General features: G+C 42.2%; 1 protein-coding gene across 2 annotated transcripts in view; it reads left to right on the top strand.

Moving 5' to 3' along the window:
- ATG13 (autophagy related 13) overlaps positions 1-15,971 on the top strand; it is a 33,701-nt gene extending 17,730 nt beyond the window's left edge. Inside the window, exons 11-18 of one of the 2 annotated variants that reach the window (XM_056851217.1) lie at positions 3,490-3,588; positions 7,836-7,946; positions 9,672-9,811; positions 11,977-12,094; positions 12,378-12,455; positions 12,611-12,727; positions 13,355-13,483; positions 15,791-15,971. In XM_056851217.1, coding sequence (XP_056707195.1) covers positions 3,490-3,588; positions 7,836-7,946; positions 9,672-9,811; positions 11,977-12,094; positions 12,378-12,455; positions 12,611-12,727; positions 13,355-13,483; positions 15,791-15,868 — 870 coding nt within the window. In that variant the 3' untranslated portion in view covers positions 15,869-15,971. The remainder of the gene's footprint in view (positions 1-3,489; positions 3,589-7,835; positions 7,947-9,671; positions 9,812-11,976; positions 12,095-12,377; positions 12,456-12,610; positions 12,728-13,354; positions 13,484-15,790) is intronic. The other variant, XM_056851216.1, reaches the window with a different exon arrangement.
- The last annotated feature ends 7,759 nt before the right edge of the window (positions 15,972-23,730 follow it).

Here is a 23,730-nt window from a genome sequence, read left to right as displayed (position 1 = left end):
GCTGGCTGCTCCTCTAGCCTCTTCAGTGGCTCACCTAGTGACCCCCCTCCCCACTAAAGCTGTCAGGCATGCCGCAGCTCCCAGCTACTCCCCCACTAACACCAACACTGTCAGCCCCACCGCAGCTACTTTCTGCTTTCAGCCACTACACCCATCGCTGATGGACCCAGCCCGCCACTAATTCCCCTCCACTGCCATAGCTGTTGCTGGGGTCATTTTCAGACCAAGTTTCAGACCACCCTCCACATACTGCTTCTACCTATGATATTGACACCAGGAGTAGAAGGAAGAGGTATTAATTAGGAGGGGAGGTTAGCCCCCCCCCCGGGAATTTTTTACATATTTCAGATTTGTCTGCAAACTTGAGGAGTCCCCCAAATTTGGAGAAAAATCTTTCTTCTCTCCATGTGGGCTCAGTCAGTGGGTATAAGTATCCGCAAATGGACCCACATGTTGCTATTAGAAATACAGATGAGAGTGGGGTGGGGAGAGTGGCTGAATGTGTGTGTGTGTTTGATGGGATGGTGCTTAGGAACCACATTATTCATGTGGTTTCTTTGGTTGATGGTGAATACAAATGTGGCTCTCTGATTCCCAGAGTGAGCACCACTCATCTACTAGCGCCTCTCAATTCTCAACTTTCATTCATTTAAAAAACAACAACAGGTCTCTAGTCCTATCCCTTACAGAGTTACAAGGGAAAAGCTACATCTCTGCAACAAAAAGGGCTGGAGATTACTTTTTCAATGAAAACTGGGAATTCAGAGGAGCTATTAGATAGATCGTCATAATATTCTAATGTTACAGCTGTATTTCAATCGCTGATGTTTAAAACACTCCCAAAATGCCCTCCAGTGTTGGGGAAATGGTGGTGGTGGTTTGAGGCAAGAACAATGAGACTGATGTGGGTGCAACCTGTAAAAATGTACACCCTCACATCCACATGGCATACCAATCAATTGTGTACACAAAAAGTTAGGAAAGATTGCAGCACAGCAGGAGAGAACATGGAAAGCAGACAGTTAGGGGACAGTGTTGTATGGATGCTCCCTCACCCACCCCCAAAAAAACCCCACTGTAGGTTTGGATGACAAACTGGAACAAAATTTCTGTGTGGAAGCAGCCATATGCAGAAGGATGGGGTACAATATATGTGTAGCTTTCTGCCCTATAACCTTCAGAGCCTTAATGCTTAGCTCCGTTTTATGTACCGTATATACTCGAGTATAAGCCGAGTTTTTCAGCACATTTTTTATGCTGAAAAAGCCCCCCTTGGCTTATACTCGAGTGAGGGTCCCACTGTCCTGGGTCGGCGGCCGGCATCCCTCCCCCCCCCAGTTCCGGCTGCACTTAATGGGCAGCAGCTCCACGGGAGGCCCGGACGCGGCAGCTGGGGGCAGGCCCGGCAGGAGGACAACGCCGCCGCCCGGCGAGTTGGGGCGCCTCCCTGCAATGCCCGCAGAGACGCAGACACCCGGGAGGAGAGGCGCCCCCCCCGGGGACCCGGCGGGACCGTGGAGACTCTGCACCGCGGGAGGGGCGGGGTCGCCAGGAGCCGGCCAACACCGGAGATGCCGACGCCGCCCGGAGCATGTGGCAGCGAGACGGCGCCGGCCGGGGTCGACGGGCAGGGGGCAGGGCGGGGCCGTCAAGCCAGGGAGCCCTGTGCTGCTGTGACAATGGCTCTGGGCCGGGGCTCCGTCACTGCTAGAGGCCCCAGCGCCGCCCAGCTGACGGGCGGGCGAGCATGGGCGGGGCGGGGGTGCACCCCATGGCCGCCACAGACGGGGGAAGGAGGGAGAGGGTGGAGCAAGCCAGGGAGGACCTTTAAGGGCTTGGGAGGAGGGCCACAGGGGCGGATGGGGAAATAAAGGTGGGAAAGAGCGGAGGCTGGGGAGGAGAGCAGCAGCACTGACAACAGCAGTCCAAACCCTGTGCGGTGACAAGAGGGCAAGCTGGCTGCTACCAATGGGGAAGACAGTTCAGATTCCCCGTCGGATTGCTCTGAGGCCGAGGAAGCTCTCCTCGACTTGCCCCAAGTACGGCGTGAGGGGCTAGGGTTGCCAGCCGCCAAGGCCACGCCATACACCCAGTACTTAGTCTGCTATATTTATTTATAGTACTTAGTCTGCTATATTTTATTTTTTATTTTCTTATTAACCCCTATCTGGACCCAGTGTTGACTATGCTTGCATAGAGCAGCCTGTGTTAGGGCTCATAATATACACACTGCGTTGTGTACGCACTGTGTTATTGAATGTGTTGCGTTAGCATTTCTTTTTCAAAGTCTTTTTGTTGATCCTGTTACAAATGGATCCCAATACTTCTAATCCTGGACCAAAACAAAAACGCAGGTCATACGAAGCTGCTTTCAAACTTAAGGTTGTGTCAAGAGCAGAAGAAAGATTTTTATTTTGAAATTTACCAGTAGCTGCTGCATTTCCCACCCTAGGCTTATACTCGAGTCAATAAGTTTTCCCAGTTTTTTGTGGTAAAATTAGGTGCCTCGGCTTATATTCGGGTCGGCTTATACTCGAGTATATAGGTATGTTTCAGAGCACTCCAGATTTTCTACCTCATATGTATACTTTCCTGGGTAATTTATTAAATATCAGAAAAGAAACGAGATCTTATCAGGTGTTACGAATCTATCATTACAACTTTAAAGACCCACAGCCTCGGACTTTTTGGCAGATGGATTAGTGACCATAACTAGAGTTATCAAAACATAAATGATGATAAAGTATAGCTTTTCTCCTCTCAGGGTGTGATCCTTTTTTGTTGCTGAACAGAAGTCTTGGGACTCACAGCATTCTCATATATCATATTTCCTTGCCATGTCATGGGTTTGCATATTATAATGAGACATAGTGCTGCTTTCTATAACTGCAGCTATGCCTCCCAGTCCTCTGCCCCCTTTCCTTAAATTAAGTATAGAATAGGTGCTCCGTTTTTAGTTCAGTGGAACAATTAACAGCTAGTAGGAAGTGGCTCAGTAGTACTTAACACACACGCATACATCCGAACTCCCCAAAAATTGCAAAGGTTCACTGTCTTCATTAAACCACTAAGTTTAATCCAAGTGGAGGTGATTGGGATCACTGGTGTGCTAAAGGTCCATGGAAAGTTAGAGTGACCTCCGCTTTGTATGGCTTCATTTTCCTTTTTCCATTATCACCAACTGCTATTCAGCCTAGTCATCAGCAATGCTGATATAAATTCAAATACACCTGAATTTGGATTAGAGCCTCAGGCAAGCTTAAACAAGCAATAGTTCTGCGTGGAATAGCTGGCAGTTTTTCTGACATTTTCTAACATCGATACCCTGCTATTCTGTGGTCTTGACATGCACAAACATTTCTAATAGGTCTGGCCACCGACTCTCTTCACCAGCATTCAGTTCATCCAACAGTCTTCTGTTGTTGTTTTTCTCAAGTCCTTTTCTTTCTCTTCCTTTTCTGTTTTCTTTCATGTGTCTGTCCTGTTCAGTATGTTTTTACCATTACTAAAGCACATTTTCAGATCCCTTCTCCTGTGGTGGTGGATACCTTGAAGGGCCCTATGATGGGGCTGGCTTTTTCACATCAAGTGAGTTCATTGTAGAAAACAATGTATATGGCCTGACAGTACATTTAACACTAGGAAAATACATTACAAGTAAGTTTGTGCAGTAAATAATTTTGCTTCATCTTTATCCTAATGAGCCTGATCAACCTAAAATGGAGATTGGCCTTTAGATTTTTTGTTCCTACTTAGATGTTTGCACCATCTGTATGGTACTTGATAACTTTAAAAACCAATGAAGCAAGCATTTATTTTGTAAATTATTGCATTTGTTACTTTTTTCACTGAACTTCAGCTTTGCACATATCCTTTCCTTTTATCCCTTAGAAGCTCCTTGATCAATTGATCTTGAGCAGCATATATCTAGTGTTGGAGGGATATAAGGACTGAAACAAATCTTGCCACTGACAATGTAGCCTTGGGGTCCCTATCACTTAGTAAAAAAGGCATTATGTCAGCCACAGAAGCATTGGATTTGTATATTAAAAGGGGGGAAATATAGCGCGATCGAAGTTCCTCATAAAAGCGGCATTCCAAAAGGGCATATCTAATGACTACATGCTATGAAGAAGGCTGGGGGTAAATTTTTAGAGAAGGCTTGATTGCTTTGTGGAAAATAATTTGTTCTTGAGATTACTATGATGTTTAACTGAGTTGGCTGGAGTTCAGTGAATAAACTGTATTTTTTTTAACTTTGAGGCGATGAGTAGCATTGTCACAGCCAAATGTATTCTGCATCTACAAAAACAAGACAGAAAAAAATTATGCTTGGAATGAATTATGCAAAGAGAGAGAGAGATTTTGTTGACAAGACCAGAAAGGAAATTGGGGAGGTATAGAAGATAGGTGGGAGGAAAAGATCCCTATTTTCTTCCCACCTATGGGGAAGAGGAGAGTTGCACCTGGCATAATGGGGCTAGTTTTCTGACTAATTTATAGTCAGTGTTACAGATATAAAGGCAAGAACTTTCCCCTCTTAATAAGATTATCGGAATTTGAATTGTTTTTCATGTGCAGAAGTCCTGTCCATCATCTCTCCTGTGAATGCCACCTAGAAAAGTTTGTCATCAAGGCTTCATAATCTCCAGGATTTGTCAGAAGTAAATAGATACACATACCGACCACTTTTATTTTTAATAATGATGTAGGCAACATAGCACAAAAGAGGATATATTAACTGAGAATAAGTTTAGAAGACTCAAGTTTCCCAGAATAGCTTCCAGAGGACTCAAGAATGTTCAAAGCCCACTTTTAGGGACTTTAATGGCATGGATTTATGGTGTACTGGGCTGGGTCACAGCCTCGTTTTCCCTGGTGGATTGGAGACAATTTTGATTGTTTTGTTCCCCCTTCCTACTTGGGACCATGCATCATATCCAGCACTATTTTGAGGGGGTCATCTGATTCCAGAGGGTGGTGTTTTAGAGGGTGTCATATGGGCTGCAGCAGGAAGGGGGAGTGTGCCATTTCATGAACAGACCTCTGGGGATACCTTGGATCCAACTTCATCATCCCCTGCAGTACCAAAAGCATCTTTTTCATGTTTAAGTGTCATTTTTTAAAATAAAATTGTCCTACAGCTTTCCATCCCCACATTGCTACCTTTAAACATCATAATCTAGTAAATATTAAAGGCCCAGTCCTTTCCAGGCAACATCCATGCATGGAAGATATTTCTCTCTCCTCCTATGTATACAAGCACATGGGTGCACATGTCCAGGAAGAACAAGAGGCCGTTGCAGGGAATGGAGAATGGGTGGGTCTGGGCAACTCCCACATTCCCATTCACTTCCCAAATATAAAATACATATAGCTGGTAAACAAGTATTTGGTATAAATTCAGTACACATACTTACTCCATAAATACAAGAGGAAGGTATAACATTTCCTTCATTATGTGTCAAGGATAACTTAGATTATAATTCTAAACACCTGTTTATTAATCTCTAAATACTTTAAATGATTTCTACCATCAGTTTTTTTCCTCAGATAACCATTATATGTAGCTAGGCTGACATAAGGTTAAAAAATCTCCTATTAATATTTTGAAAAACTTTAATAGAGCAGCTTTCATATATAGTTGTATTTCCAAACAAAATCTATTAAGATTTTTTTTAGAGTTACTCTTTGTCCATTGGAAAAACAGTTGTAACGTGGATCTTTTTGTATGTCACCAGTAGATTATAAATATTGCCCACATTTGGACATCACAGCAAACTCATTATAAAACCTTTATAATTCAGTAGAATATCAGTGGAAGGTTTACAGTCTAAGAAAGGAATGTTGGCGACACATTTTCCTCTTCTCTGAGACCAAAGCAGACTGTGGCTAAGATCCGAACAGTCTCTTTCGCACAACCCAGTGCTTCTCCATCTGCAACTGGCTTTCCCCAGTTCATATCACAGTTCCTAATGCTGAGTTAGAAGCAAATGCCAACTGTCTCTCAAGTTCCAGAAGTGGCTTGTTGGATACATAAAGGGCTACAGTGAAAAGGGGGGGACTGAAGGCCCTACTTCAAAGTTATTTGTATTCCAGCCATCCTGTATTTCAGACAGATGATGTCCCTGCAAAAAGGACTGGAGATAGCAGGAAAAGTAGTCAAGAGAAAGGGACATTTCTTTGGGTGGAGGGACTTTTCAGATTGCAATAACTGCTCCGTGAGAGAGTTAGGGCGTTTTCACACAGCCCAAATAATGCACTTTCAATCCACTTTCACTGCACCTTAACGATCATTTGCAAGTGGATTTTTCCAGTTCACACAGTAAAATCCACCTTCAAAGTGCATTGAAAGTGGATTGAAAGTGCATTATTTGGGCTATGTGAAAGTGCCCTTATTGTCTGGTTGGGAGGAGTGAGAACAGCATGCCATTATTATGGCCATCAGGACTTTTCCTGGCCGCCTCCACACCATCTGGGCCGGGAGGGGCCAGCCTAGTGGCAGAAGAGTTATCGCAGCCTGCTGGGCAGGCAGGCTGACTTTCCCTCCCTCCTTTTGGGGAGGTGGAGTGAATTGGGGGGTTGCATCCTTTTCCAGGGCAGGTTTGTCTCCCAATCCATTCCTGACAGCGCGAGATTCGGCTTTTGACAACCTGAGTGGGCCCGTCTGGTTTCACATTTGGTTAGCCCTTGGAAATCCTGGAAAAGAACCTTGCAATAGTAATGAGAAACTATTGCACCTGTTAAGTTTATGCAGATACCACAGAGATCTCCTCTGCTGTCTTTAGAGCATCATAATCAACTTTCAGTTCTGGTCTATTCAAAACATTGCTTACTTGATCATGCATACAGTGAGCGTAGGGAGCTACTTCAATTCTGCTGAATGGTGTGCTTAGAATAAATCAAACAATTCAGTGGGTATATGTCCCCATATTTGAGTATTTTAATTGTAATCTTTAGTTGGCACAGAACCCAGAACTCTTTTGCAAGAGCCACAGAGACAAACAGCATAAAGAGAAAGAAGTGTTAAAGTAATAAAGCTATCATTCCTATACTGTCTGTCTTGTGAGGGAAGATGGTGCTCTTGTGGGGGAAGACTGGGAACTCAAGTTCTTGGAGATTGATTTTTGTTTCTGAATATGCTTCCATACTGAAGGAAGGCTACAAAATGCCTGCTCAGATGCCTGTTGAAACTGGTGTTTACTAGGAGGGGCTTCTGGGGTTTTTCTTTCTGAAGACGTCCTGTTCACTATACCCTTCAGAATTCTATTGCCTCATCCTGCTTTGTGTGTGTATACTAGGCCTGACATACAAAATGGGAGGTTTTATGTTTGTTCACACACCATAGAGTAAAAAAACTATGAGATGCAAATGTTCACAGCACTATTTTTCTGTAATGAGGGTAAATCCTTCATATCAGTATGCTGTCCAATTATTGTAGCTGCTCTAGGAGTTTTAAAGTGATTTCTCTATGTTACGGGAGAGCTGTAGCCTTCTCCATACCATCTTCTAAGTTCTTCACATTACATTAAGGGCATCTCCATAATTTCTAAGTTGCATGGGCCATTTTTAAGGAAAACATTATATTTAGAATTCATTTTTAGTAATCCTAAACACTGCTTTGAAGTAAATTCCACTGAATCAGTGACACATTTTCTTCTATATGTAGGATGGAAGTGTGTGTTAGAATAAGAGGGGCACAGTTCCAGAATAGTATTTGACACAGCAAATCTGATATTTCTGCCCCCTGGCCTTATCCAATAATTCTGAAGATTGTTCAGAGTGTGTGAGGTTTTCCCTTTCTCTCCTTTTCCTTTCCCCTTCTCATTTCTTAGCTCTCCAGTTCTCGTCTTTCTTATCAGCCTGCAGCCCTGGGAGTTGGATCCGCTGACCTGGGCTACCCAGTAGCCTTTGCTGGTGGCTTGAGTGCGGCACATCCCCACCAGGTATTCTTAGACATTTGAGGCCACTAAGTGTGTCTCTTACCTAGCTACTACTATCCCTTAAAACAGTTGGCATGTTTCTACATTCATTTTTATCATACTGGCAAAGGATTTAGGGTAATAGTTTTTTCATTGAGCTGACAATTATCTGAGAAAGTTAGACTTGCGTTGCTCTTTGGATTCACAATAAATTTTTATTTTAATATTATTTCTCGGGGGAAAGATACCATACAGTCAAGATGCTACAGAACTCAAATTTGTTCTCACAGATTTAATTGCAGATGCTGTGGTAGAGCAATATTTTCCTGTATGTCTTGTGATATCTAATATCTGCCAAAGGAGCTACTTTGTCCATGTCATCTGCATGCTAGCTCTATATAATGACTAACACAGCCAACCTAAACAGTTATACTCCTCTAAGCCCATGGGCTTAGAATGTTCTCATCTCTTCCACGAAGATGCTCAGATTCAAACTGCTGGTATCTAAGAAGATGAAATCAAATTCTGTAATTCTGAGATGCCTATTGAGAATTACAGCACCATCCTAAGCAGATGTACATACTTCAAAGCCCATGGTTTGAATCTGAGCATCTTCGTGGAAGAGATGAGAACATTTTGCTTGATTTGACTTTTGGTAGCCTTAATTATTCCCTCTAGTGGCAGGAAAAGCATGGATTTTAATCATATTCAATTTAAGGGGGGTGGTATTTGAATAGTTCTAAATCATCATATGCCCTGATAATGGAAAAGGTATGAATTCAAATAACTTAGAAGCAAGGAAACATAATACAGGTAGAGTATCCCTTATCCGGACATCCTATATGCAGACTGATCCCAAAACCAGACCCTTCAAGACGGCATACAGTGCTGCCTGCTTTCAATGTTTACCCTCACCTAAAAAAATGAAATATAGTGCACACTGCACCGTAGGTGTTGTTAGGTAGTTAGTTTGTTGTTGCTCTTGTTTAACAGCTGATACAGGTATTCTGGTGAGATGTTTAATCTTTGCTTTCTGATGGTTCAGTGTACACAAAATTATTAAAAATATTGTTTAAAATTACATTCAGGCCATGTGTTTAAAGGGTATATAAAACATAAATGAATTTGGGTCCCATCCCCAAGATATCTCATTATGTATATGCGAAAGATCTGAAATACAGGCCACTTCTGGTCCCAAGCAGTCCAGATAAGGGATACTCAACCTGTAATTATTAAGAAAATCATCCGTTAAGACTCCTTTCCCATGCCATTGTCCAAAGATTACTTGTAGGGTACAGTTAGAACTGAGCTGCATATTATGTGTACCGCAAGAGGAGCAAGACCTTTGAAGGTCGGTGAACAGGCAAATAAGGCTGGAGTGGACTGTGGTCAGACATGGAAGGAAGGTGGAACTGCTGGCTGACCTTCTCTATCCATTATCTATTTCTCTTTTTCATCATTCTAGCAGCTTATTTTCTGTATTTGTCTCCCTCTCCTCTCAACCTACCTCTATATTTGCCTGCCATCCTGTTCAGGTTTCTTTATCTGCTGGCTGTGTTCTTGATAGGCAGAGCTAGTCAGTTCCCATGTGGTGAGTGTGACACATATAGCCCAGCTGTCGGTTATGTATCATTAAAAGCCAAACAATCGTGGTTGTGAAAGCCGCAGAGACAAAGGGTTCCCATCAGTGTGATCTTTTGTCAGACTAATAGAAAAAATCTCTCATTTGGTCATTCTTCTTCACTCCAGTTGATCGTTCCAGGGAAGGAGGGTGGAGTGCCCCTGATTCCCAGCCAACCAGTGCATGGCACTCAGGCTGATCATGAGAGAATGGTAACATACACCCCATTGGATGGGGGCCACTACTCTGCAGTTACTCCATCTAGTAGGTAGGTATTCCACCATCATCCCTAATTGTCCATACTGTTACTAAATATTTTTAAAAGGGAAAAAAATCATTTACTTGGAAATAAGTTTCTTTCTTTTTTTACATTGATTAGTAATTTTGGGTGAGGAAGACCTCTGGAGGAGCTTTAGCTTTTTCCTGGGGAGCAAAGAAAATACACATAGCAGTTATTTTATCTCCTGTCTTATCAGAAGCATCTGTACAGAGGCAGCTTCTGTAAGGGAGGGGGGATCTGTGAGAGATTTACAGTAGCTGGAACTCCTGCACAAAGATAGAACAGGAAGCCTCCCAATTCAAATGATATATTTGCATGCACATAGATAACCATCGAGTTCATACATTACTTGAAATTACTTAAGTCCTCGTTTACATCAAACTGTGCTGAAGTGTACTAAGTTTCACAATGTTTGATGTAGTTTTGTTACTGAAGGTTAGTTTTATTTCAGCCCTTGCACCCACAGAAATTCTAGGCAGGATGCAAGTCATGGATTGCCTCATTCTTACAAATAGCTACAAAAAGCGGTAAGGTCCTCAAATCAACTATCCTGTGCAAAAATACCTTACTGATACCAGGTTCTCAAAAATCATCATAGCAAGCCTTTCCAAATCCTAGAACAAAGCACAGAGAAATGTTTCTGTATGCCACTTTGCCTAGTTCGACAGTTAACTTCCTGGCTCTTTCTATTCAAAAATCAGCAAGCAGTCTGAGAGGCCTTGCCTTTGCACCTTTTCTGGAGGTTGACGTCATACATCATCCCCCTAAAATGACTGGCTGCAGGTGCTAAAGTGTAATTGCAGCTTCTGACAAGGAGATTCCTCACTCTAGTAATATTTTCTTTCCCATAACAGAACTTCTTTTAGGCCCAAGTTAGTTCTATAGACTTGGCCAGTACCCACATTACCTGCTGCAGTTTTATTCCCAGGAAAAGTGGTAGTATTGTCGAAGGCTTTCACAATCAGAGTTCATTAGTTCTTGTAGGTTATCCGGGCTGTGTAACCGTGGTCTTGGTATTTTCTTTCCTGACGTTTCGCCAGCAGCTGTGGCAGGCATCTTCAGAGGAGTAACACTGAAGGACAGTGTCTCAGTGTCAAGTGTGTAGGAAGAGTAATATATAGTCAGAAAGGGGTTGCATTGAGCTGTTAGTCTACAGTCCTGAAAACCTCCAGATTAACAAAGACTACAGTCAACAATAGCCATGCAGATTAGCTTTGGATTTCACACATTAACAGATCACTTCAGGATACAATGGTTCCATATTAACATACCACACCCTCATTAGCACATTATCTTGATACTTACAGGACAATGATTAGCACATTACCTTTGATACTTCTTGCAGGACAATGATTCAGCTCAACCCAACCCCTTTCTGACTATATATTACTCTTCCTACACACTTGACACTGAGAGACACTGTCCTTCAGTGTTACTCCTCTGAAGATGCCTGCCACAGCTGCTGGCGAAACGTCAGGAAAGAAAATACCAAGACCACGGTTACACAGCCCGGATAACCTACAAGAACCAAAAGTGGTAGTGTTTGCAGTATGTGTGTTCTCACATTTCTTGGTTAGAACTCCTGCTGATGTGGCTGTATTGTCCCTCTCGACATCTACGTGCGCATCCTTGAGTATAACCCCAAGGGGCTCTGAAGGCCTTGAAAGTGTTCACTGGCCCTTAAAGACCTTTCTTCTAGCATTATCTTCTGCAGTTGGTGAAGACTCTTCTGTTTTGTTTTGAATTCCTTCACTGACCCTTATTCCCATCTGTGTGTTTTGTTCATTGTTGCTTTAATTTAATATATATATGTGTGCGTGTATTTTTAAAACTTGTTTTAATGTTTTTATCCTTTGCCACTTTGTGGACCCTAAATTGGATGGAAAGGCAGTTTAAAATTATGTATAAACATAAATACATAAATAACATGTTAGACTATCCTTCAGATGCATCAACAGAGAAAATATCCACAGTAATAATGATGAAAAATTAGCAAACAGGAATTTTGATATAAATAATTGCGCAAAGAAAGTAAAAAAGAAAAGTGGAGAAGAATATTCTCTGAGAACTGTATTTTGTAGATGTTGCAGTGCTAGGGTGGGGCCAGAAGAATAAGATTAAAAATAAATTGGACAATCTCTTTCATCTTTCAGTGAGGACACCGAAACAGTATCTAACAGCAGTGAAGGGAAGAGCGGGTCCCCACATGATCTCTTGGAGACCATTTTTGTCAGGAAGGTGGGAGCCTTTGTCAACAAACCTATCAACCAGGTATGTGGAGCTCATTCTTCTGTGGCAACTTCATGATGGGCTGTTTTTTCTTGACACAGAAGTCAGAACGATGCACTGTTAACAGTAGGCTCTGCCACTGTTGCACTATTGGCTGCAAACTGAAATACTTTATGCATCCTTTGGATTTCTGTCATTTCTGATCTTGGATTGGCCATGCTTTCAGTGCTCCTGCCTTTAAAGGTTTACAGCAGCATGTTGCATTCTAGTTAAAAAAGCAGCAATTGACTGAGACGTTGAGAACCTGTCTTTTGAACCTCTTCAGGTGACCATGGCCAGTTTGGACATTCCTTTTGCTATGTTTGCTCCCAAGAATATTGAGCCGGAAGATAATGACCCCATGGTAAGAAATGACAGGCCTTCTCAAAGTTAGAGCCAGCACTATGGCTCTAACATTTCTGACCCAACATTAATACACCTTTTTAAAAAAATCACATCTTTAACTTCCTGTTGCTGCTGTTTGGATATGTTGGTCTGACACCATGATTTCTTCCATAGGTGAATCCTCCTGATTCCCCCGAATTTGAGTCTCCCCTTCAAGGCAGTCTACATTCGGTGGGGTCCAGCAGCAGCAGTGGTGGGAACATCCATGATGATTTTGTTATGGTTGATTTTGTAAGTCCATGCAAGCCTATATGCATTATACAGGGATTTCTGGTAAAACAGAATCTAAATGCTAAGGCAAGAGTAAAAGAGGAAATTGATTCCTCTAACAAGGTTTTGTCATGGAACAACAATGGGGCCTATGAATATTTCTGTGAAAAACAATGCATACACCCAAGATAGAAGTTCCTGGTGACCAAGAGAATAGTACAATACTGACTTCCTTTCTTTGCATTCACTATCCTGAAACTAGAGTTCAGAACCAGCAGGGTTTTTGACAAACCTAACTCTGTTGTAGAGTATTAGCGCTGGAACCCAAATGTTATCTGGTCCTGCTTCAATTGTATAATGTACATACCGGTCACAGATTACCTTGTATCAGTAGATTATAGTGACACAAAAGTGGTATCTAAGCAGGCATTCTACAGTAGAGATGTTCACATGGTTCATATGACACTCATGTGACAGGCTTTGATGGGGAAATAAAAATGAAGCACATGTTCATCTTTTTGCAGTACGCCCTGGAACTACCAGATGAAACAATTACATGTATTTCATTGGTGGTCTTTTGCTAACTTTAACGGTAAAAAGAGGCCTGCTATGTAGTGATCACTGGCATCTGTATTTCTCTCATTCCAGAAACCAGCATTTTCTAAAGATGACATTCTCCCAATGGACCTGGGGACATTTTACCGTGAATTTCAGAATCCTCCTCAACTTAGCAGCCTCTCAATTGATATTGGGGCTCAATCCATGGCAGAAGATCTGGTACGGAAAATTTGATTTCAGTTTGCAAGGGACATTGTTTCTCACAGTGTTGTCTTTAGTGCCTGATTACCTAAACAGCTTTATAAGATAGGAGAGGAGTAACATGATTAGGTGATTTACAAGTGTGTCAGGAGCCCCATGGCGCAGAGAGGTAAGCTGCAGTACTGCAGTCAAAGCTCTGCTCACAACCTGAGTTTCATCCCTACAGAAGTCAGTTTTAGGTTGCTGGCTCAAGGTTGATTCAGCCTTCCATCCTTCTGAGGTCGGTAAAATGAGTACCTAGTTTGCTGAAGGTAAAGTGAAGATGTCTGGGGAAGGCAATGGCAAACCACCTAGTAAACATAGTCTGCCTAGTAAACGTTGTGATGTGACGTCACCCCATGGGTCAGTAATGACCTGGTGCTTGCACAGGGGACTTCCTTTACCTTAAGAGAACGACTGTACTGCAGTGAAGAGATGAGATGTGAACCAGGGAATAACAATTCAGATCTCAACTGTAAGTAGATGATATAAACTCACCAGATAGCCATGGGCGAACCATTATCTCTCAGCCTCCTCTCCTTCCCCCACACCAATTTGGGCATAATAATGTTGACCTACCTTATAGAACACAGTAGAGATTTCTGAAGCTCATTAGAGTGTTTGAAGGGCTACATAAATGCTAACTATTATTACAGTTATTGTGGTAGATTTCTTTATGCCTCAGACTCCAAACCTGTGAAATGAGACAAAAGTAGGCCTAGTATAGGATAACACTTTTGATGGATGCCTACAGCACTTTCAAAGAGTATTTTGGTGGACTGTTAGTTTGTGAAGCGTATCCTTTTGCTGCATGATGGATCTAAGGCACCATTATAACTTCAAGGTTTCTCATCATCATGAGATGTCAGGTTAGAATCTGTGCTTGCTCTACAGGGAAAGGAGGGTGTTAACCACTTTTAATTCTAAATGTGAATTCCTTGAGAGCAGGAACCAAATTCTGGGTGCCATGTACACTGATGGCACTGTGTGCGTGTGTGTGTATCGTATACACACACATAACAGCTCATATTTTTAACTGGGTGAACACATACATCAATACTACTCTCCCTGTCTTTTCTGTACTCCCCTTTAATAACTTAAGAAGAAAATTCTTGCACACGAATTATGCACTTTTGACCTAACATATGGCTATTCATTAATAAAGAATAGATGTTATTTAGTATTATTATGTTGACTTGTTAATATACTGTAAATTCTTTGTTCAGTGTCTGTCTATTAATTATTAAGAGCCTTTTCAACTCATCTTTAACATAAATTACACAACATATGCATTATATAATTCCCATTTCTTCTTAACCTCTTCACCGGATCTTTTACTCACATAGTTTGTCAGCCTGGCCAATACTGCATATTCCGCTAGTTTGTTTGGGCATTCTTCCTGTTTCCACTTTGTAGCAATAACTACTCTTGCAGCTGTAATCATATAACTGAACAATTTTTCTGTGTGCTTCTCTGTTACTGAAGGCAAAATTGCTAACATTACTTTGGGGTCCATTGCAAATATTATCTTTAAAAAAAATTGCATTTCAGAATGAACTTTGCACCAAAAAAATTTCAACACTTTACATGACCACCATGTATGAAAAATGTCCCGTCTATTTCCTTGCATTTCCAACAATGGCCAGTTATATTCTTGTTCATTTTTCTAATGTCAGTTGGTGTAATATACCTGCAAAAAAATACCAATTTTCTCTCAAAGACTCGCTATAAATTTAAGTGCTTCAGTCCATAGCTGCTCCCATTGTTGCATCGTTATCTCTTCTTCAAAATTCTGCATCCATTTTACCATACATGGTTTGACTTGTTCCGCCTCTGTATCATATTTGAGTAGCAGCTTATAAATCTTTTCTTAAAGATGATCCTTATTTTCATTATCAAATTTTCAAATTCTGTTAATTCTCTCAACAAAACAATCTTAATCTCCACACCAGTTGACAGTTTGTTAGTCACCTTATTTTTTTTATTCTCATCCTTCATTGTTTCCCATATTTTGTCAACAAATGTGGACATAAATTGGCCACAACTTGATGGCACTTTATACACACACACCACCACCACCACCACATGAAATTATCTGTCACTCAGCAGCAGGGTGACAGATTGATTGTCCTAGAGAGAGAGACACAAACACACTCTCCCTGAGCTAAGCTAAAATCATTACATGATTTGGCAAGAGAAGCACTTTGTTGGATCCATTCATGGGTTCAAATTTGTCTTCAGGTCAAGTTGTTTGAACCTGCTCAGAATTTCTTTGTCTCTTCACAGGATTCGCTGCCGGAGAAACTGGCTGTCCATGAGAAAAATGTCAAAGAGTTTGATGCCTTTGTAGAGACTTTACAGTAAAGCTGCCTCCCCCACCACAGCGGCAGTGAACTTCCTCTTGGACACCCCGGAAGAGAGAGCCTATAAATTCTGCCTTCTTTAGTGTCATGTTCCTCTCCGCCACCCTCACCTGTTCATTTAGTAAGCGCTGATTGCTTTCCTAAGTCAGATGCAGATACAATTCCAAGTGACTTGGCACTGAAATGGGCATAGCTCCTGTTTCCCCCAATTTGGGGTTTGTGTCTAATACAAAGTATTAGGAAACAAGAAGATCAAGCCCTTTTCTCCTTCTGTTCTCTCAAGTGTTGAGAGAGACTGCAGTGCCTGTTCCTCCATCTACATGGTTCTAGTATTGGTTCTCACACGGCCGCATTCAGTAGAACAAAGTAAAAAATAACACTGAATGTAATAGTCCTGTGAGCCTTGGGAGAATCTCTGGTATGTGTGCAAACACCAGTTCTGCAGAATTGGTTTGGCTCCTGTGAGTGCAGCCAAGACACAGGAGCAAGGGGCCATTGTCTACTTCTAGTGCCCTAATCAAGGGCAAGCATAATGTTGCAGATCAGTGTTTGGAAGCAGGAAGTGAGTGGGGCCATTTTTCCTGCCTGATGTTTAAATGGGAATTAACCCATAAAAGCTGAAAGAGGTGCTTGCCACATCTCACCTACCAACACAATCGAAACAAGGCCACAAACAGAATCTGGGATGTGAGGAAGATTCAGTTGATAGGCTCTGCTTAGGGTGACCGTTGTAAATATGAATTAGGAATCCTAATTCTCTAGGGTTATTTAATTAGGGGGTCTGTCTACAGTTCCTTACTTTCCCCACCTTAAATTTTGCTGCTCTATCATAAAATAAATGAAAAATATTTATACCTGTAAAGGAAACCTATATTTAAAGAAAAATTGTATGTGATGTTTTCACTTTGTTATATAGCCATACAGGCTGTTGTATCCCTTGCCACTTCAAGACTGCTGTAACAAACAACCCTACCCCACAGTGAAAGCACCCACCATGGGTAAACCATCATTATTTATCTTCAGAACAAACATGGTTATTCTGGAAGTGATCCTTCCAGAGTCTTTGGTTTGGATCCAGTGGAAAAATCCTGCCACTGGTGGGCGGGGGCAACTCCCCACTCCTGTGGCAGACCTCTGGCTCCCCTCTTGTGCTATTGGTGGTCGTCTCTTGTCCCCCAGGAGCAGCATTTTGGGGGCCATATTAGATTGAGGTGGGAGGGGAGGCAGAGGGACCCTGCTGCCTGTGTCAGCAGAGATTTTTTTTTGCATGGGATCCAGCTGATTATTTTATGTCTGTCCTTTGGGGACCCATGACTAACATAAATAATATATGCTCGTGCAGTGGAGTTGCAGGTAGTTTCTAAAAAGCTGGTTCTTGACATGCTTGTAAAATAAGCTTGCTATGACCTACAGTTAGCTAGAGAAGTATCTTGTTAACAGAAGCACATTTTTGCAAGGTTTGTGGTGCTCTTTAAGCAGGTAGTTTTTGATTGATTAAAAGTTTTATTTTTGTAATAGGCTGGTTGTTAAGCAATGGGATTGGCTGGCATTGCTGAATGTTTGATCTGCCTGTTCTGTGTCCTTCACCAAACATAGGGAAGGGAAGAGATGTGACACTAAGCATGAGCTCAGGGATAAGTTGGACTCTGGGCACAACCCCTTCTTCCCTTTTCCTATCAAAAGCTATCAAACCCCTTTCAACCCTTCCCTACTAGAATAGACAGTCTTTCGTACAACTGTGGACTTAATTAGACATGAAGGATCATTATGGCTTCCTGATAAAATAGTGAGATGTTAATTTCCCCCCACTACATGGCTCCATTCGTCAAGATGAAAAGGGATTTTTTGTTTTTTGAGTGAAGGGCATTATTTTCCAATGTAGCCTCTGGAGCATTCCGCTCCCTTCTGCTACCTAGGTATGAGGTAAGACTTGAATGTGCTTCTGGTCTTTTAGCATGGTGATGTTTTGTATTACCAGTTCTCAGACTGAGAGAGGCTTCAGGCTAATGGCAATACTGTTAGGTGGAGCCGAAAGCATCCATCTTTAACACCTCACCATCAAATCCTAGTTTCAGACCTAAGTTGCTGTCATTACCAAGTGTGAAACCAACTTACCCCTAAAAGGCTTCTAGTGAATCTGCCAAAGAGAAATGCCACAGACCTGTCTGTTATGTCTGCATGCATCTACAACCTTGCTTCCCAAGCACATGCCAAATGCTTTATCATCCTAACCAGCCTGGATTGTGAGTGCAAGAAAATTACATCCCTGATGGCTCATAAAGGGGACAATTCTGGTTTAGAGTACCGTCGTTGTAAGACAGCGGCATAGCATCGACAGCAGCAAGAGTGCCCATTCAGGTAAAGAACTGCATGGGAATGTCACGACCGCTGCCTGGTAAGCCAGTCACTGGTATATGTGCCGTGAGGACCAAGTGGAGGTTGTATTTTGAGCTGCCAAACTAGGTTGCGACATACATTATTTTGTATACCTTCTTACTGGTCTTTCAACATTACAGCATTTCCTCCATAGTTCTTCCTTATTGTCCCACCAAAATGCTGTGATGTGCAAAGGGTGTTAAGCCACCACTACTGCTCGCCCAGGTGGTATTCTGGCTGTCCAGGTTGACAGCTACTGAACTACCCCCCTAGATACAACTGGTAGCATTTATTTCCAACAGATACAAATTTACCTATGCACAGACCATTGCAGAGTATTGTTTTCTATGTGGTTTTCTGAATGCTGGTACCTTGCTTCTTGTAAGAGTAAATTACTTTTCAGTTCTGCCTAGTTTAATGCTTTAGTTTTGCAGCCTAGATAAGTCCCTGCTGTAGGAGGGATCTACCTACTGCAGAGAGAGATATTTTACTGACCACTTACTTGGTACATAAACCTATGATTAAGAGTTGATATGTAGCTTGAACTTTAAAATGTTTTGGTGGAGGGGGAAAGTTCTTAAATTACGTCTTTGCAAATAATTTCCAGAGTACATTAACATGTATTTATATAACTTCCAATAAAACTTTATGTTACTCTTAATTGTCAGCCAGAGTACCTGCATTCACCTCTGTAACATGTCTTTCCTATGGAAACATTTTAATGAGACGAGACCTTCCGGCCCCCCCCCCCAGAAATGTTTTGAATAGCATCTCTTCAGTGTCTTGTGTGTCAAAATTGTACTGCAAAAGGTATATGAGATGGAGTCTGGCCAGGGTTGTTTACCATAAACCGAGATGCACCTTTCCCACTGTATGTCTACAGCTGCTTTTTGCATATGTGTTTTTTTACCATTGCACTCATCTTTCAAAACTTATTTAGTACTGTGGCAAGAGATCGGTGTTACTTCATACCCACCCTTGCTCTGTCCACTCTGCTGATACTGAAGGACATGAGTGCAGCTTACTTTCTGTATTTGTCCCCCTCTCAAATTCTATATCTGCCTGCAGTTGTCTTAAGATACCTGTTGGAAGCGTTTTAATAGACACAGCCAGTCAGTTACCCGTTGGTGAGTGTTTCCCCCATGGTGTAATCTTGTTAAACTAACAGTAAAATTCCTCATTCATTCATTTTCACTACAGTTAACTGTTCCAGGGAAGGAGGGTGGAGTGCCTAATTTCTATCCAGCTAGTGCATGATACTTGTCCATGCAATAGGTTTGGGAGGTCTACACTTACAGCTAATCAAGGAATCCAAAGTATCATCTTTAAGCATGTGTTTGTTTTTAAGGTTCACAGAGTTAGGTATATTCATCAGCTATGCAGCAGGGATTGAGAGCACATTCAAACTCTGAATTTAATGTAGGCAGAAATCCAATCCTATACTTATTTGAGGGTAGAACCTAGCAGGCCTTACTGTTCATAGCCCCTTGCCTCAAGAACACCTGTATCAGATTTTAAACCATGACAAGTAATACATGCAGCAAGCAGGGCTAGAGATCCTTCTTACCCATAGGGTCTTCCAGCAAATCCCTTAAGCAAACCCCTTAATAAAAGTGTTACCTAGGACCAAAGATTCCTGACAAGTCCAGCTGGCTGACTTATTTGTAGATAGTGTAGTAAAAGCCCTAATTGATTCCATATACACAATAGTACTTGATGAATGGGAGAAGCATTTGAAATTCAGACAGAATCACTCTTAGTCCCATTGAAATCCATGAGACAGTTTAATCTCAACTAATTTCTCATCCATTTCAACAGGACTTAAGTATGACTGATTTGCTTTGAATCATAACAGTAGGGCTTGTGTTGTACACTGAGGTCAGTGGCGAGTCCTAGGTCTACAAGACAAGACTATTTAATATATCCATGGACTTTCTGGAAAAAGTTGCACATCTTTTACACTTCTTACCATCCTGTTCAGACTAATTACATTGTTCTATTTATAAGTTGTACATTGTTAACATATGTAATCCTACTTAATACCACTAAAATGTCTACAGAAATTGTCCACCCTGGTTCAAATACTCACAGCAACATATTGCCATTTCCAAGGGGCCTGCCTGAGAGCTCTGGCTTACATTCATGTAGGTATAGCTTAAGGTTAAAAATCTAATGCATTAGTAGTTTAAAAAACTAAACTTATAAAACCTTTGATTATTATTAGTGCCACTTATATACACATCCAGTATGTTTAGTTGTGAGTCTAGATCTTCCGCAGGATGGAACTGGAGCAGGCCGATAGATCATTAATGAAATACAGTGAGGTTGAATGTGCAGGCTATATCTCACTTCTACTCCAATTTGTGTGGCTCAACTCCTTCTCTTTGCTATGTTGGACAGTAAGGCACAGCAAATATTGTTTTCTGCTCTCCCAAGCACCCCACCTACCCAAGTACAGGAGGACGCTGCAAAGGGGCATCTCATTTCACACTGCATTCTCTCCCATTGTAGGAAGATGGGAGCTTTAGATTTCAACAGACCCTCCCCAGCCAACCCGTTTGTGGTCATGCTGATGAGGAAGGCTCAACTTCCGCTGAAAAGGATTAGCTTTGCATTTTGCATAACTACCAGTACTTCTAAGTGTAATCTGCTCCAGTTTGCTGTAACCAGTACCTGGGACTGGTCACAAAACAAATCAGACACATACACCAAAATCTAGTATTGGCTTTGGGTTTTTATTGAAGTAAAAAAAGTGCAAACAGTGAAATACAAGATTGGTACAATTTAGAAGGAAATAAACATGGTTGTGAAGAATTAATGTCACAGTAAAAACCCCAGCCCTGTTCCCAATAAACATCAATCATGAAAATGAAGAATGCAGGGGATATAACATCAACGAAAAGCAAAGCTGTAAACTGCACATAGAGGCGCCAGGGCACGCAACCAGGGGCCCCTTGGCCATCAATTCCTCTACTGACCAGCAAAGAGACAGTTACCATAAGGCATCCAATTATTGGCCTCAGCTGCATCACTCAAGAACTCTGTTCCCAGTAGATACACAGGACTGACTACGAGAGCTGAGGGCACAGAATGTGTTCATGGGGGACCACTACACAAAGGTTTAGCAATCAAGCAAAGGATAGAGACAGAGTGCTCCACCCATAGAAGCATTATAGCCAATAACAAACATGGAAACCATGCAGCAATGGAGGCCCGGGCAGATGTGTCACTGGAAGGTCACAGGAGGACAGAGGAAGCTTTGTGTAGCCACCGCTGCCTAATCACTGTCAGCCTGTTACAACAGCAGAAGGGGAAAGAAGAGCACAATCGGCCCCATGAGATGCTGATCCTCCAGCAGTTCCATCAGCCTGCTTGGATGCCTATCACCCTCACCCAGAAAGCACACTCAGAAACATTCACAACATGGAGGAAAATGCCATTCAGAGCTCACTGCCAAAACCCCAGTCATTTGCTAAGGGTGCATCCAGCACTGCAGAACAGTCACAGTGGAAACAGACTTGGAAATGACAGAGATGAGAAACAGGTTGAGCAAAGAAGCTGCCACCACTACCATGCACACGTTTCAGGCTTCCTGGCAACTACAGTTCAGCAGAGAAAGAAACAGAGCTATTTACACAGGCTTACTTCCAGGGTTTAGTGAATGCACTTTCATTGTGTGCAGCGCCCAGTAATACAGAAGTCTGCAATATGATAGTGGGAGGAAAAAAAATTCACTTTAGGAATTTGAAGTGTGCAGACATGTTACCAATGCTTACCCAAAACACTCTGCTTCCTGCCTGGATGATGGTTGTTTTCTAGCTGCGCCAGCCTCACTATGCATCTCAGGAGTTACACAGCAGTGACTGTACTCAGAAGGAATCCTTAGCCCTCAAGGGCCTAGACTGCATGTTTCTATGAAAACCAGCAACCTTTCCTTTCCACCTGGTAACTCTGAAGTAGGGCAAGCAACCCAACAGCCCTGTCGCTTGGAAGAGGACCAGAGGTCCAAGCCTAGATTTACCAAGCTATGCCATGAAAGGCAGATTAGGCAGCAACTGTGAGCCAGGCAGCCCAACAAGGAACTAAAAAACAAAGCCACAAGCCCAGTGAAAGTACAGGGGCAGACACTGATCCCAGTGGGGACACTGTCGGTAAACAGGGTGCCTGTGCTTCACAAGAACGGCAGCCCAGTGTAAGTACAATTTCAGCAAACAAGCCACCCCCCTATGTAACCATGCTAAACTGTATCCTGTTGCAAGAAATAACTTGCTCTTGGCAAACCCATATCATCATTCAATATTCTTGGCATACGCTCCTTAAGTCTCAGTTAAATGGAAAATCAGAATTCCTACCAAGAGCAGAAGGCACTGTTCTAGCTTGAAACTAACCACCTGTTCTATTTTCTGTCCTAACCTTCTGTCTTCTTCACGAAAATTGATCCTGTGTCTTGTACAGGATGAGTGATCCCCTTGTGACTTCCAAACCTTTATATCTTGTTGTTCCTGGTAAATTCGTCATTGCTTGAAATCCCCTTTTAAAATCATTATAAATACTGCCAAAGCAACAGCTGCAGCTAGTGGCTGAGCTGTGGGATGTTGCAATCTTAGTGTCCTTGAGAGTTCTCAATGGTAATTTGTCACAAAATATCTTCCTGCTCCTTTAACCATTCTGTGACAGGAGTGCACCAGTTCTTGGTTCGTATGCAGTGATTTTACATTTCTCCACAGTCTTGTGAACTCCAAATGTGCTATTTTACAGGGCCAGTTTATGGGATGCAGACAAAACAGCCATAAGACAGTTGCAAGTAAAACACCATGAATATGTACCTTTTCAGTCTTGATAAAAAACAGAGGCTACTACAGGTCCGAATAGGAAACGGCTATTTTATAAAAAGATTTGCTTGGAACATCTGTGCCTAGGGCACGTCAAGATTGGCTAAACTTCCTGATCTAAAGAAAGAACAGTTCACATATGCAAAGAACTGTCTCACTATACAGCAGGATTACACCACTTCTTGCAGCTTCTTATCCAAATGCCACAGAAACAAAGGGTGCAACAGATCCACCCAAGCTACATTAGAGAATCAAGGCTGACAACTTTACTTGAATAGGAAAACTCACCTTCCCCCAGCTTTGGCACAAGAGAGCCCAGCATATAGGGCAAGAAGGTTCCTGCATGACATTTGGCTTCACTTACCAGCCTTTTGCTGGCAGACACTGATCCCAGTGGGGAGACTGTCGATAAACAGGGTGCCTGTGCTTCATAAGAACGGCAGTGTACAATCTGGGCTATGGCAGTCTGGGGAGCCAATACCACCAGGGCACATATTCCCTGCATGATCCTCACTGGTCAGGAAAAAAAACCAGACACATACCCAATTAAGAGAAAAAGCTTACTGACAAGGGTTTGGAGAAAAGCTTTGGTGGTAGGAACAGCCGCTGCTGAAGGGCATGGCAAAACAGAAAGGAACTCCACAACATTGGAAGG

This window comes from Euleptes europaea, chromosome 6 (assembly GCF_029931775.1).
Source record: "Euleptes europaea isolate rEulEur1 chromosome 6, rEulEur1.hap1, whole genome shotgun sequence".
Classification (NCBI taxonomy): domain Eukaryota; kingdom Metazoa; phylum Chordata; class Lepidosauria; order Squamata; family Sphaerodactylidae; genus Euleptes; species Euleptes europaea.
This window is presented reverse-complemented; position numbering and strand designations above follow the sequence as displayed.